Source organism: Temnothorax curvispinosus, unplaced genomic scaffold, assembly GCF_003070985.1.
Source record: "Temnothorax curvispinosus isolate PA1 unplaced genomic scaffold, ASM307098v1 QBEX01009074.1, whole genome shotgun sequence".
In the NCBI taxonomy this organism is placed as follows: domain Eukaryota; kingdom Metazoa; phylum Arthropoda; class Insecta; order Hymenoptera; family Formicidae; genus Temnothorax; species Temnothorax curvispinosus.
The window spans coordinates 51,461-67,668 of record NW_020218854.1 but is presented as its reverse complement, the minus strand read 5'-3'; the positions used below and the strand labels follow the sequence as shown (position 1 = coordinate 67,668).

The 16,208-nt window shown below is 34.7% G+C and overlaps 1 protein-coding gene across 1 annotated transcript; it reads left to right on the top strand.

The window, feature by feature from the left end:
• The first annotated feature begins 43 nt into the window (after positions 1–43).
• On the top strand, positions 44–5,339 carry LOC112458660 (protein IFH1-like). The gene is made up of 2 exons (XM_025022408.1): positions 44–126; positions 1,732–5,339. The coding sequence occupies exons 1-2, from the start codon at positions 107–109 to the stop codon at positions 2,069–2,071; spliced, it is 360 nt and encodes a 119-aa protein (XP_024878176.1). The 5' UTR covers positions 44–106; the 3' UTR covers positions 2,072–5,339.
• Positions 5,340–16,208: the final 10,869 nt, after the last annotated feature.

Sequence of the window (16,208 nt, the reverse complement as noted above, 5' to 3'; positions counted from 1 at the left end):
CCCCGAGCAAAAAAGTCAAAAGAAAGAATGCCATACACCACGCTACTCGTCGCCAATACTCGCGAAAAAGGGGGCTTCAAGGGGCTTTTTACTAGAGGCTACTACTATGTACATATCGAATAGCACGTAGGTCTATTATTCACTCGTCATGCATGCTTTTTCGTACACGCTCGTCGGTGCTCGTGCCCCCCGGCACTTCGGAGGAATTACGTCACTCCCGGTATCCAAAGGAGATTCGTATTTTTGAACATGTACATATAAAACGTTAGCTGAAAATATTGGTATAAGTTACTTTTAGAGAAAGAAAAATTTTCGCCTTTTTTTATTCAAGAAATTACGTTTCCGATGAATTTTATATATCGAGCTCTCTTTTTAGTGATTATAACTTGCTAACAATATGATTTAAATGATAAACAATGTAGTTAGCTAATGTAGATATCGGAGTAACATAATTCATCCGCGACATTTTGCAGCACTATTTTCCATAGCGTTGCATCTTAAAAGGAAATTGGAGAAAGTCGGCTTTCTGCTGACCAGAAATAGAAATTTTTAATCTACTATGAATATAATTGTATTATTCACTTTTTTTTACATCTAGCGAAGTGTTTTATCAGTGTAAGGAACTGTTCTTTTCATGGAACGAAAGGTAAAGAATAGTAATTGATTAGCATTAATGACCAAAGGGCTTTGCATAGATCGACTTAGCAATTACTCCAGTTGCTATTTAAGTATGCAAATACTTCAATACATTGTCATTATTCGCTATACATATGCTTATAGAAATTTCAATACGTTGTTAATTCGTGATGAGTACCTGCTTCTCTATCTTACGTAGAGATAGCCGATAAATATGTATCAAATGTATGTAAAGCACATATGTGTACAATAAATACATTTTTTCATAAATTTTTATATTATTATGTAATATGTGTATATGTTAACTAAATGTTCGTTTGTTTGTCAGCACGGCATTATCAGCTTTATCAGCATGCTCTTATTTGTATTATATGTTTTTCCTACTTATACCATATTTTACATATGCATTTTGTATACATCTGTTATTGTACCTGTATTGCTGTGTGTATATATTATATTTTGTTAGTCACATTGCACATTCTTATCCCCTTGCGCCATAACAAAAACTTGACGAAATAATTGCTGTTGCCATATTTTCCATAATTCAGAAATTTTATTCTTTATAATTTTTTTTATTCTTTATAATTTAAAGTAAATATTATAAAAGTTCAATCCGAATACGTTTTTACTCGGAAGTATGCTTTCTTTTGTCATTTATATTTTTAGATCCGATTTATTAAGATATTTTTTATTTTGTAACGTGGAACAATAACGGTAATTTAGATTACGTTTTCGTTGAATTGTTATATGGTTTTCTTTCCAAAATTATTTTATCTATATAAACTATATCGTGAACGCAATCCTGCTTGCATGATTCCTCTTCAGCTCCGTCGATTTTTTTCTGTCTCCCGGAGAGATTTCCGAGCGCACGCTTCCTCTGGACGGCAAGCACCGAATCGCACCGTTTTCTTCTGTTTTCTAGTCGGCAGCATGGCTTTCCGCTGAAACTTTCGCTTTACTCTCTGCTAAAGAATTTGTTGGGCAAGTCTTTGGATGCATTAGCAAATGTTTGGATGCATTAGCGGTGGAAAAACGGCACGTTGTTCCCAAGCCGGCACGAACGAATGTAACGTGACACGAAACGTAATTTGTCAGACTGGAGAAGCTGGAGGAGATACTGCGTAAAAAGGTGAACGGTGCCACGGCCACGGAAACCGTAAGCAGGATTTTTTGCGACGTGGCTTCCGGCGCGTGTCCCGTTCCTGAGGACCAGGCCGAGGAGCCGACGAATCAGGTGCTGTCGTTATCTTCATCGTCGGAAGACGAGCAGGACGAGGCGGAGGACGGCGACGACGATGACGACGATGACGACGATGACGACGAAAAACCAGACACGTCCAGAAGTGACAAGAACTCGTCGATCGCGAGCGATTCCAAAATTACCCTCGTGATAGACGGTAGCGTAAATTTATCCGGACCGGTGACCGATCTTTGAGTGAGTGTATATGTTCCGGAAGCGCGATTGTTGCCTTATAGATATAGTACGATGAAAGCATTTAACTTGAAAATGACATTCATGCATTTTCTCGCGATTGTATAAAATCGCTGGTTAATAAATTGGTTGATGAATGTAAGCGATTTGATCTTTCGAAAATGTTTCTTCTTTTGTAAAATCACCGCGGCGATTAAATACATGGACTGTCTTGATTTTATAAAATCATCGTTATTAATTATTTTGATTTTATTAGTGCGTACGTAATCTAGAACTGCATTCATCAACACGTATAAGATTTGGCAGGAACACCGAATAATTATTTTCATCGTAACATATTGAATATACATCGCTTTTCTATAATTATTCGCGCGTTATTCAAACACTAGAGCGTACTGGTAAATATATTATTATCGATTAAAACTTTATGCATATCATCATAGTCTTCATTTGAGATCGTTTACCCGATCGTAGCTCAAAACGGTCGTTACGCATCTTCGTTAGAGAAAGAGCAATCACTAATAGATCATTGATTGTTATTAAGACTTGTTCATAATTCATATGTATTTTCGAAATAATTATTTATTACTATTAAGCGCTATTCTAATTAAGCGCGTGTAATTTTGTTGAACGTTAATATTGTTACGCGAAATATTTCTGCATAATTAACAATACCGAAATCGACGGGATCGCATGTTAAAATAGATATTTGCTTTGCATTTTGATGCTAGAATGATTCAAACGCGATAATTGAATATTTTTCAAGACTTGTGACTTTAAAAAGTACCGTTGTTTTTTAGATTATTTTGCGCAATTGCGTATGTGACGCTCAATTTTGCTTGTTACACGACAAATGTTATATTTTCAATCTATACAACATTTGTTTTTTTTTTGTTACATCGCCTTTTCCTTTCGTGCACTTTCCATCTTTCTCCTTTTACTTTTATTTTTTGCTAATGTAATCCTTTGCAATTCCATAATCAATATTCCATTAGGTCGACATAGTGTTTTACGGTAATCTCCGGAAACGTACGAATGTACTATTACAATTTGCAAACTATTTAACTATTGCAACTTGCAAATATTTTTATATAATGTCCATAAATTCCTCCAAGTAATATAAGTGGAGAGTTACACGTTAAACTATGTTAAAGAGAATTAAACTGAGGACAAAATGCTTAATTCTCACCCATTTCCGAGAAATAATTAGGACCGCAAAGGGTTAATACTAATTTCTCTCGTACCTCTCATCTGTTATCTTACCACAATGAATCTTATCTTATCTACTGCTCATTAATATAGATAAGCTTGCTCGACAATCATCGTAGTGTGAAAATATGCTTTTCGGGACATAAAAGTGTAACATGAGTCTTAAAATTCCTTGTCGTTTATGCTTTTTAATTAAACAAAGCTTCACGTGGGTATACAAATTTTAATATTAATAGATTACTCATTTCCAAATATCTTTCACTATCTATCCATTCTTAACTATGTACTAATCTATTATTTTGATCACTTATTTAAAAAACTATGCCTGATATTTAACTCTCGAATTTAGCACGCAGACTAAAATATTCCGTTAATACGTATATCCTACATCTTTATGTGGAACTACTTTGTTTACAGTAGATCTGCTTTGTACTTGACTAGCAGCTATATTATTTCTTCTTAGTCTTCTTCATATTTATTATAAATTGTAAGTAGATTTTCGCATAAGTTTAAGAACATTTTTTTAAGTACTTATAAATTCTTTTATTGTCATTAGCTATGATGCGCGAGAGGTAAGGTACTACATTACGTTGTAAATGGACTAAAGAATATACCGTTAATTGGCATAGTTACCTCATTTACCGTACGATTTTGCCAAAAAATAAGTTTCATACCTTAAAGAGCAGTTAAACGATGGAAACTTATGAATTAAAATCTTGGTTGAAATTGTCAAGATATTAAGAGCTACGAATTTTATCACTATGATTAGAAGAGTTTGAAATTTTCTGCCTTTGAGCTCACACTTAGACTATCACACAGTTGCAAGTTTGTACATGCAAGTTTATTTATCCACCTATAACGTGTCTTCGCCGGTACTGTTTACACATAGATATTTTTATGGATATCCTGCGGGTTTATTGTGGCAGATATCCTTACCGATATATATATCTCCCAACTGGCAATAAATACGTAGACGTAGTTTTACGAGTGATGACACACTCTAAACGCATATTGTAAGCAGATATCGTGTCATATTTTGTATAACTTTTTGTAGAAGTCGATTGAACAAATTTCGCAATACTATTCTTCGCGTGGGCTGATTGAGATTCTACGCCGTAACAGAGTAAGGTATAGACTGGTTAGCGTTATGGCTCCATAATTGCGGACTCGTTATCCGTTTCACTTCACACAAATCAATAGAAGTTAATTTGTGCTAACTTGCTCCGAACGCGAGATAATAAGTTATTGCCGCGATAAGGTAAACCTATATGAACTTGTTCGATGACTGTATCAGACTGTATCGCGAGTCTCACATGTGCCTCCATGTAAGATCTAATGTCCATTTTGTATGTCTCGCCGCTGATACGTTTTGTTGAGATATTTCTGCGTTCTGTTAAAAATGGTTGGATTAAGGAAGGATTAATAGGAATTTATGCCGTCGAATTGTATTCTTTATCTTCGAAACTAAAGATAACGTTGAAATGTACTGCATGGAATTGCTTTCAATTTTTTTTTGTAGTCTGAATAATATATGATCCCAATGAATGAAAGCATTTATCATGTAACCTACTTTAGTTTTAAAGACTAAATTATTCAATATTTTAGAATTTTTAAGAAAAGAAGGAATAAACAAAATTTTAATCTTTTAAGCTAATCCTCGATATCGAAGAAAATTAATAATTTTGCAACATGAACGCCTCTCTATCAGTTCTTTTCAATTTATTAGAAAAATGATCATTTACAGGATAAATTTATTATTAATCATTGGTAACATTTCATGTAAATCTCGATCGTTTTTTTAAATCTATTTATTCGTATAACGTGAGAAAAAGAAAAAAAACCCGAATGTCAAACAAAATTATTAATCGATGCATTAATCTAAAACATTCGTAATACTATGTAACGCGTATACGATGTAACACTATCCTCTCTAGCGAACTCGAAGTGCCATTAGAATCGAGCGTAGCTCAAGTTGTTCTATTTTCGATTATATTGCGAAACGTTGTAGAACAGCGTGGAATGTATCAAAATAATCTGAATAAAATTACAGATTTATGAAACAAATCGATTAGTGCAATTGTTTTATGACAACCTTGCTTATTAGATATAATTAATTACATAATATCTATTAATATATAAAATAATTTTATTAAAGCTAACTTAAAAGTGCTATGTCTGGCAATTTTTCTCGTATAACCATAGTTTCGACATATTGTTCATCTTGTTAGAACAATTGTTTCTATTCTTCCTTCTTTACTTATTCCTCCTTATTAATTGATGTATCGTAATTCTATGAAAAGATTCCAGAAAAACAATCTAATTCGTTCTAATTAAACTTGCACCGAAAAAAGATTCGATTTAATTTTCAAATAATGTGCAGTTTTTTTTACTTTTCCGAAAATTGCAAATCATTCACCAGATTGTTATATGCGTGATCCAGTTTTCTCTGTTACCGCGAATAATGATCTCCCTTGATGAATTGCCAGGCCGCTCTCTCATTTTTCCGATGGCTCTATCAAAAGTGTTTTCCTACTCGTGTTCCTCGCTTATGTACGGGGTATCCTCCGAGTGTTGTGATTAGAGGGATCTGGAAGATGTTATTCTTGCGTATGGATGTTTATCTTTACGCGCTGCGCAGCCTCCCACGAAGATCGAACTGGAACAATAAAAGGTCCAATATATCGATGGCGTCGATGTCGCTTAGATCCGGTCTGAGGATAAACGGACGAAGATAAATAACGCGGCAGGGCGTTGCAATTCTTTTCCCTAATTTTTCTCACGTATAACTCATTTCAAATTTTAGTTTTTTTTAAAGATTAATTTTAACATTAGGGGTATTCAAATAAGTTAGAGTTTAACGGTTTGACAGGTTATGTCGGGTTAAAGTCGGGTGAAAAGTTAATTTTTACACTTTTAACCCAAAGATTAATGTGATAGGTTAATGAAACACTTATGTATTTTGCATAACCTTAAAGAGTAGCGCGCCCAAAGTTAATTAATTAACTTTTTACTCGACTTTAACCCGACATAACCTGTCAAACCGTTAAACTTGAACTTATTTGAATACCCCTATTAAGTTTTTAATAAAGAGAAGTTCTAAATTTTATCGTGTAAGTTTAAAAAAAAAAATATTATTTTTTCTGTTTCAAGAAGAGCTTATTAGTAATTTCATAAGTTATGTAACGATATAAATTAAAAGAATATTCAGTTTAAAGAAAAAAATTCCGTAATATCTCTCTTGAACTTTTCGCTGTATCTTGAGAACGTATAGCTTGTGTGATTTTATTATCGTTTCTCTGCGTCATAGATAACTTAATTGCACAGCAGGATTTTGTGTCTTTCCGTGCAATAATCTAGGACCCTTTAAATTTTAGAAAAGGGACTCGGCTAAAAGCACCGCCCTCATAAATCGATTATCATTTTACACCAGCACTTTTTTCACAATCTTTTCTTTCTTTCGGCCGACTGAACGTCGGTTTTCCATGACTAAAAGGGATATATTAGTGAGTATCTGGCGTTCGTATACATCCGGTTTTACTACGCACCATTCGTGCTGATGTAAGTTTTAGTTTTTGGTCCTCTAAAAGATTCACACATACCTAACTATTTGTATCGCGGAATGACGTAACGTTTTGCTAAAAATAGAGAAATATTGAAGCACAATTACATATATAATATATATATAAATTCTTTCAAAAGAAGATATATATGAAACTGAAATTAAGATATATATTTATAAAATTAATTGAATAACGCGGCAATTATGCAAGTTTCCCAAAAACTTGTTCATTTTCAACCGTTTACATGTCAAAAATAATTGAAAATATATATCGTTGAAGACAATGTCGTTAAAGTCAAATTCTTCGCGAGGAAGACGTGTATGCGATAATTTGGGGACGTAACTCTAAGTCATCCAATTAGCCGACGGGACGGCTCGGACATTTTTTCCAGAGAACGTCCACGACGTAAGAGTCGTAATTGTGGGCAACGATAACGCGCCTTCTCGTTACTACAACTCATAATTTCTCGTTCCGCCCACTTCCGGTACGAGTGCCTACACCCGCTAACGCGACGATCGCTTAGAAAGAGACCGAGAGAAAGAGAGAGAAAAAGAGAAAAAAGGAAAGAAGAAACGACGGATCGATCGATATTTCGCGAGGTAGTGTTCGCTCGCTCGCTCGTAAGAGTGTGGGTCCTCGGATAATTGAAAGCTGCCGGAAAAATCGTGCGAGTCATCGCGGTACGAAGGTAAATTGCGGGGGGTGGAATTATTAAAATTGACTCGACGGAAGTGGCGGTTGGCTCAGGCTACGGCCGCTGGTCGAGAAATCGCTGCCAATTCGAGGCGTTTGATCGGCGGCGACTCATCCACCACCTGCCTGTCTAACCCAATGCTCTCTCATCGATCGACTTCGACCAATGCCCCGCGCGGCACGGCTCGTTAAAAATGACCAAAGCCCGTGTGTCCACCTCCGCACACGCTAAATGCGGCTATTGAATTCCCCCGGCTCCTAACAACATTCTTTGTACGAGGGAAATAAAGTTCGGAATCATACGGACGTATTTAGTGCGAGGTGTAATTCGTACATCTCTTTCAGAACCTTCATATAGAGAATCGTCACATTTTTCAAAGACAAGAATTATTTTTTTACCTGAACTCTAGATATTGTTTGATAAGTACGTTAGACTCGTACTTGTATTCGTGTTTCGACTATCTTGATTATATTATTCCAGCGACACATTTAGGTGTAAGATATACCCAGGTCCAAAAGCAAGGCAATATATATAAATATTTCGAATTTTTGTTTAAATATTTAAGTTAAGCTCGAGCGGACTTTGCCGTAGCAGAATTTTAACGTAACACTTAGTTACCATAATATTTCACAATCAATGTTTTACCGAGACATCTAAAGTTCAATGTGTTTAACAATTGAAAAATGGCGCTTACTTTAATTTTAATGAAAAAAAAATTGACTTAATATTTTTGGCTGAGATACCGCCTTTTAAATCGCATATATCGGTAGGCGAAAATACATATAAAAATAGACAACACTACATATTTGCGATTACACGCTGTTAATAAGTTAGACACGCCGAGCAAACAGGGCAAAACTTCTCGGATTGGCCTGATGGCCTGCTTGCAACTTTTATATCTCGCAACGTTTGCATTGAAACGGTGAAACAGAAATTTAACGAGAGGACGATAGACGGGGGCGTTCTTGTTTGCACAATCGATTCGCCACATACGTGCTTTTACGCGCGCGCTGCAGAAGAACGTCCTTCCCGCTCGGAAAATATCAAAAATCCGGGCCCGCTTAAATTCTCAGATGCGAACGTTACGGAATGTTGCGTATTCTTTTTAACGTTTCATGTCCATTGTTCTAACTAAATATGTTCAAAATAAATAAAAATCATGGAAGGAAGACGATAAGACACTCCTTTCCGTATTGTTTCGAATTATTTTTGAGTTTATCAACAAATAGAAGCGTATAGGATTATAGGCATTTGAACGTTTTCTTCGACTTTTATATAATAGAATGGATGAACTGAACTTTAAATCGTCTTATTTAAATATTGAATAGCAAAGTCCAGAACACAAAAATAAACTACGAGTTAAAACTAGTAGAAAACTTGTGCATTATCTCCCGAAAGAAAGTCATGTTACAAAATAGTATATTACCTTCGTAGATATCCGTACAAGTATTTTATAACTGACATGTATTTAATCAAAAGAAAACCAAGGTCAAGGTAGAGATAAGTGGTCTTGAATGATTGTGTGACTTATCAATTAAAAAAAACAAATGATCTAAAAATAACCTTATTTTTCCTGAGTCACAAGGTCACGACCAAGAGATCAATGAATTTCGAATAATTTAACGACAGGCAATTGCAATGTCTTTAGATACACGCAATAATTTTTTCGACGAGTCTCTTAATAAAAAAAGAGCTAATAGATAAATACTATATAAGTTATGTAAGTATAATTAGCACAAATATAATAGCATAATAAATATAATAGCATGTAATACGTACATGCGTATATAATTAGACTATATAAGCAATATAATCTAATTCTAATATAGTCTAATATGCAAGTAGTGTATTGGCGTAAAATTGATCGGTTAAACGATGGCGGAAGAGTCAAGCCACGGTGTCGACGTCATCGTCTCGTGCAAAGATGTTTAGAGTGGCTCGCGTGGAATTTTCGTGATTACGCCTATCCTCGGAGAGCTTTCCCATAGGATGAGGGTGCAGTCGATAGTGGCTTCCGTCACACGCCGGGGGAATGAAAACGTGCGACGAGTCTATTATTTTTGCCTTGGGTGCCGATCGAGGGTGCGCCGCGGTGCCAGGGTTTTCGTCGGAGATAGGACGGCCAGCGAGATTCGGGGATCGCAAATCTGGGAAATCCACGGCGAGGCACGCACAGCACGTGGCTATCCGGTCTGCGCCACGTTTGCGCCCGATAAAGCACACACATCGAAAATATCGTTTTTTAAGTGGCTCAATATGCCCGGTGACGTCCGCGGCTGTCCCCCCCCTCCACCCCGCGGCTCGCCCTCTCAATCCTTTCGGCAGCCAGATTTGCAACTTTGAAATTCTTAAAGATTTTTCCCCTAATGCTATGCGCGGTCAGTCGTTTTATCCGCGAGATATAGAAGAGAAGCAACATTCTGCTCTTTTTTTAGTGTATTGTGGTGAAGTTCTAGGAAATACTTCTTCCACACATTCAGATTTAAGTCAATTATTTGAACTTTTTATTTTAATGTCGAAGTGATAAAATGGAAATGTCGAATATCAGTTTTGTATAATAATGCAAGGATGAAAGATAAGACTGCATTTCTCAATATTGGTCTATCGGACCCAATATCTCGACAAATATTGGTGTACGCACGCACGAACTTTGCTAACGATTTTAAAACCGTTACTTTCCTAGAATGATTTTTCAAACAATGTTCAATCTTTTTCGTGCGCCATAGGGGCGCGATAACGTATGAAACATACAAGATATGAGCTAAAATAATCGAAAACTTTTTGTACCATGTTACTATACATTACTTTGATCTCTATTATCGACTCAACACGTCTTTGTTATATACCTATTATCTTAATTACATACAACAAGTAATTATAATGCAGTTATGTAACAAATGCATATAAAAATACATGCAGTAAATCTCGAAACATTTATGATACTTAATATACAGTTTTCTAGCCAGTTTGTACAAGCTGAATTTGTAAATATTACTCTGTGGATGAATCCCATTTTCGAATGCAAATTACGATATCGTTCGCAACGTGAATGGATCGCAAATATCCAACGGCTATTATCGGATAATTGCCGTTTAGAATTAATTAACATTTAGAAGCTATCGATGCTTCACTATTTGCCGACTTTCCGAACAATATTGATATGCAGTTTGCTTTATGCCACTCCCCATTATTTTTATATTAATTGATGCATAAGTATGTCTGTAGTACTATGTCTGAAATTTACTGCATTTAGATTACAAAATTATATAAAAAAAATACTGAAATTGAAAAAGTTTCCTTGATGTTACTAATGTTCTTTTTTTCTAAAAAAAAATAAACTGATTTTGAAAACGTGACGGGACAATAACATTAAAATATGAAAATAATATTGTGAGCATTTGAAGAATAAAAGAAGTCAGCACACTACTTAATTAGGAAAATTCTATGTATTTTTTCAAATCCCGGACAGTTTCCCAAAAGAAAGTGCGAGAAGATTAGGATTATTTGCGATTTTTCTTTAGAAAAATTGGCCTGTATAAATTAGCGCTTAACACGAGATTAATATGTTTCTTATATTCTTTCCGCACGTTGTGACAACGATTTACTTCGGTCAAAATACGTCCGTTTACACTGGTGGCTTAGTGCGACCGGTCAACTTTAGACCGGTCGCACCTGTATACATTTTCGACGTCGGGGTTAAGATCGATTCTGATTTATTTCGATACCTGAAAGGAAGTTATAATGTTATTTAAGAGAAAAAAAATGCACAAGGACGAAGATTATCGTTTCCCGTAGCTCTTTGGGCGCCAAATACAATCCCATTTACCAAATTGCTCTATTACGTCGTAACTTGAAAAATTTTGCGGTTGACAAAAAAGGATTACTAAGAAGGGTTATTTTAAATGGTTATTGTTAGGCCTTTCATCCCTTAAAGGTTTAAAGGAATTTGTTGTGTTGATTATGATTTAAAGGATATTTATGATTAATAGAAAGTCTATATATCAATAATATCATAATAGCAAAGTCGCAACTTTAACGCAATAGACCCTGTATTTAATTGTAAATATCGTTTTAATCGACACAACAAATTCCTTTTAAAAGATAAAATTCCTAACAATATATTGAATTTTAATAAAATTTCTCCAATACGTCACATTTTGTGGTTATATAATATGCCAAAATACATTAAAATAACTTTATTTGCAACTTTAACCGCAAATTTCTTCAAATTGTGACGTGATAGAGCAATTATCCTTTACTTTATACCTTTATGTACTTTATTTGTCACACTTCTCCAATTACTGATATTTTTGAGCCGAAAAATTGACCTACATCGCGCCGCACTGTGTTTGGAGGACATGTCTATAGAAGATAGATGTACCTGTTTTTCTTCTCACTACATAAAATGCTGATCTCTTGACACAGTCACAAGACACACCTGACTTTTCCTTTTTTTTACGCGAAATATTGGCGTCTCGACACGAGTGAATCCTTAGGAAAACAAATCTGGTCGATGTTATGCTTTCCGCAATCGCGGGCGACAGGTATAATCTTCTGTCCATCCAGAATGTCCATCAGAAATATTTTTCTAGGACAAACCGAGATCTGCCATAGATTTCCAAAGGATATACGAAGAGTCAGACAAAATTGGGAACATCCGGAGTATCCTAAATTTAAAAGCACTCTTATAGTAAACACCAGCGCAAAATATTGATAGATTTTTGCCAAAAATTCTTTAATTATTTGTTTTTAGAAGAACTGAAAGCTTGCACACTAATCATATTATAGATTCGATAAATTACCGTCAGCTAAAAGTTAGAAAAAAATTAGATTTTACTATTAATTTAAGTAATTATTGATTAGGTACTACATTAGACAAGAAGAAAGATATAGAGAGACATTTTCGTAGAAAAGAAAATAACGGAAGTTGTCTTCTAATGTCGAAAAATAATTTGGTGTTGAAAAGCTTAAATGAAAATGAATGGATGAGTAAATAGATACAGGATAAAATTTGATGTGAAAGATCTCTTCGTCTCCATGAATATACGATCGCCCTTTTCGCGGATGTACGAAGCGAGCGCCATTCAGACAGCAATACAACACATACAGAAAGAGTGAAAACGAACGAAAGTCCGAGAGAAGGAAGGGCGATATAACGTTCTTGTGTGCCTACGAGTTATCACTGGCGTTAATAATACAAGAGGGGCGAGAGAAAGAGAGAGAGAGAGAGAGAGGACCACCCACGTGGATCCAGGTAGGATCCTTTAGGAACTCCACAAAGTAGCGTCGGTCCAGCCGGCCGTTCTGTCACCCTCTTTGTCCCCCTTATAAAAATGACAAAACACTTTTTATCAAGCTGCCCCGGAGCCTCAAACTTGCACCTTTTCCGGCTCACGAAAGTTAAACAATCCCAGGCACACACCAACTCGATCGCCAGGTAATATACTCAATGATCGAGCACGAGTATATTATGTGGTTTACATAAACGTTTAATACGTCACGGAATTCGACCGTGTAAAATCCAAACTTTTCACTTTATTTAGCCATTTCACGCTTCTCAGGTCTAAAAGTACGAAAAATGGAAGAGCCATTGATGTACGTTGATTACGCAGACTGACGAAAAAATTATCGTCAAATAACTCTAATCAGAGTAGGTGTGTTTCTTATAGATTTTCGGTCACAAAAAACAATGCCACTGTCCAAATTGCCCCATCACGTCAGATTTTAAAGTTATTTTGAATTTTAAGATGAGAAATCAGTGATTTATACTATTTATAGGGAAATAATGTGTAATAAATCATTAATCATCAATAAAGTAACAAAAATAAATAAATGTTTTTTTTATGTTTTAGGTGATTCCTTATTAGCAAAGGATAAAAAATTGTCTCACAAATAGTAAAAATATTTATTAAGGATATAGTGCGTATATATATATATATATATATATATATATATATATATGTATTTTTGATACTCACAGGGATATATGTGTGTACTTAAAATAAAGACAATTTGTTAATCTGTCACGTGACAACGAATAAATGATTGTTTTTATTTTTATATGCAATATTTTCTTCTACTTTTGCGTCATTAAGATCGGTTATTTATGTTTTAAATTAACTTTCGAGTTTAAAATATAATACTTAATTGATTTAATATCCGTGAATGAGCAATAACGTATTTGCGCCATTAATATAACGTTATAATCCATTCGTGAATAATAAATGAATCGTTAATCAACTGCGACAAGTAAAAATTAAACGTGGCAATTTCGAGGAGATAAAATTTTCAAATAAACCGTTCTAGGGCTGGCGTGCCACAAGTTTGCGTAATCACGCAATATAACGCACATTTGCCCCTATAATTCGAATAGTAATGGAAATGCAGTTAAAAAATTTTAACTCGCTTGCGCCGATAGCTCGCAACCACAATCGCGTACAAGTTTTTTAACAGTTATAAATTTATTTTGAAAAACATTTATTTCAAAATTGTCATGTATGTAATAGTTGGTATTAGAAATTAAATTCAAGTATAGCAAACCCAACGATTAATTGAAAAATTGTTAATTTATATTAATTAAACTATTTTAAAACATTATTTAAATTTAAATATTTCGTAAAACGTAATTTTCAATCAAATTTTTGCTAAATTAAAGAATTTGCTTGAAATTCAGTGAAGAATAAGCCTTTATGGACTATTTGTAATCGAAATTTAATTTGCCTTTCCTTTTCTCTAATAAAAAAAACCTTGTTTTATAAAGGAGCCATTTATTTCATTGTAATGGCATAATTAGTCATCTACTTAAGTTTTCGCAGAAGAAAGATTTTCTTAAAATATTTTGTTATCTGTGCAAAATTATCTATTTCGTTTTTTTATCTGTGCAATATATCTGTGCATTCAATTAATCGTTGCGTTTACGCACGTTTGTTGAGTGCTCGATCAGCCCGATGAAGGCCTGCGATACGCGATAATCTAGATCAAATAGCAAATCGTTGTTTAATCGTAGATTAAGGATTTGTACTAACCGAAACAAACAGCTCTCTCTCTCTCTCTCTTTCTCTCTTTCTCTCGATTGCGTGTACTTGGGTTCCAAGGGGCCAAGCAGCGCGGAGGGAGCGATTTGTTATAACGAAGAGAACGGCGCGCCCGGCACAATGTAGTCACTTGTTTACAAGGACAATATTTTCATTCCGCAAACAATTCGTGGCTCGATAAAGACACGGTGTACAGGTGGGTGCTCGGTGAGGATCTAACGTTGTAACGAACGCGCCGCTGCTCCTCGTTTGTGAACGCGCCTGTATATACATATATACACACATATTGTGTGTATACGTGTGTGTTTACGAATCTCTCAAGTAAAGTATTAGCCGACTCTAAACGCTTGAATCATCGAGTTGTGTGCCGTCGATTCCTCGACGTCGCCGCGTCGCGGCGTCGACGGAACGATATTCCGCGATTTTCTTTTCGCGCTTCGGGCCGGATTGGATCATAAAGCTATGAACGAGTCGTGCCGTTGCTCATGGGATTTCGCTTTTTACGCAAACTTATGTGAAAGTTATTTAAACAGCATTCCCCGTGAACAAATAAAGAGCGCGCAGGCGAGGAAAGACTCCAAATCACGTTTACCACGTTTTTGAGATATAATTTATAGCTTCGAAGTTATATGATTTTATAAATGAAATTCGAAGAATTTTCGCATATTAAATCACATATTGTATAAAATATATTAAAAAATAAAATTTTTCGAATTATTTTAACACACAATCTAAGGTACATTTTTAAAATTAAGTTTTCGCGGAGATAAGCATTTCAGTTTTAGATAGGAGTAAGTGTTCAAATTCAATACATCATAAATTCATGAATAAAGATATGTTTTCTCATTATGCTTTAAATAAGCCTGGGGCAACACAGCCATTCCGTAGAGTTCAAAATAGAACTCTCATAGCTGCAAATAATTTTAGGAAGCGTAAAAAATATTGTGTAATATGAAGAATATAATTTTTAGTTATATTTTTTAATAAAATAGCTGTATTTTTTCAAGTTAATATTCTTTTTTCTCTTTTTCCTCTCCCCTTTTTTCTTTAAAATTATCTATTTAAAAGTTATTAGATTATAATAGGAAAGGAAACAACACGGAGCGTCGGAAACAGGTACCTGAAATAATTTTCCGGCATTTACGATACGCAAGAATAGAAATGACGAATCTCTTTAGGATGTTATGGTCTGCGGATAATATGAAGTAATAAGAAGGGATGTTACCTGCTATAGTTTATAGTATGCTGTATGTTGAAATCGAATTACGAAATTAGTAAATCAATGCTCTCATTGTACTTCATTCAAAATAACTCTCTGCATAAAAGTATGATCTTTTGATGATATTTTTACACAGTTGTTCTCTTCTATAACTTATATATATATAGAGAAGGAAAAGTAAGTATACTTAAAGTTACATATTATATATGCTAATGCGAAAAAGAGGCCCGTGATGAGGGATTTACATTGAGATCTTCGATAAAGATTTTGTCGACATTTGCTTTCATTATCTCGCCGAGACTATGTTTGGTAGGTAGTGTGTACATTCACTAATATAAACATTGACTCTCATGCACACTCACTAACCTCTGTGTTAATAAAATACGAGTATCTTTAATAATTTATAAATATCTCTACTCAATAA

Bases quoted from the DNA above. Each gene is read 5' to 3' on its own strand.
- LOC112458660 (XM_025022408.1), top strand. From the start codon at position 107: ATGTACATATCGAATAGCAC. The intron at 127-1,731 runs GTAGGTCTATTA...GTAATTTGTCAG, and splicing joins ATGTACATATCGAATAGCAC to ACTGGAGAAGCTGGAGGAGA.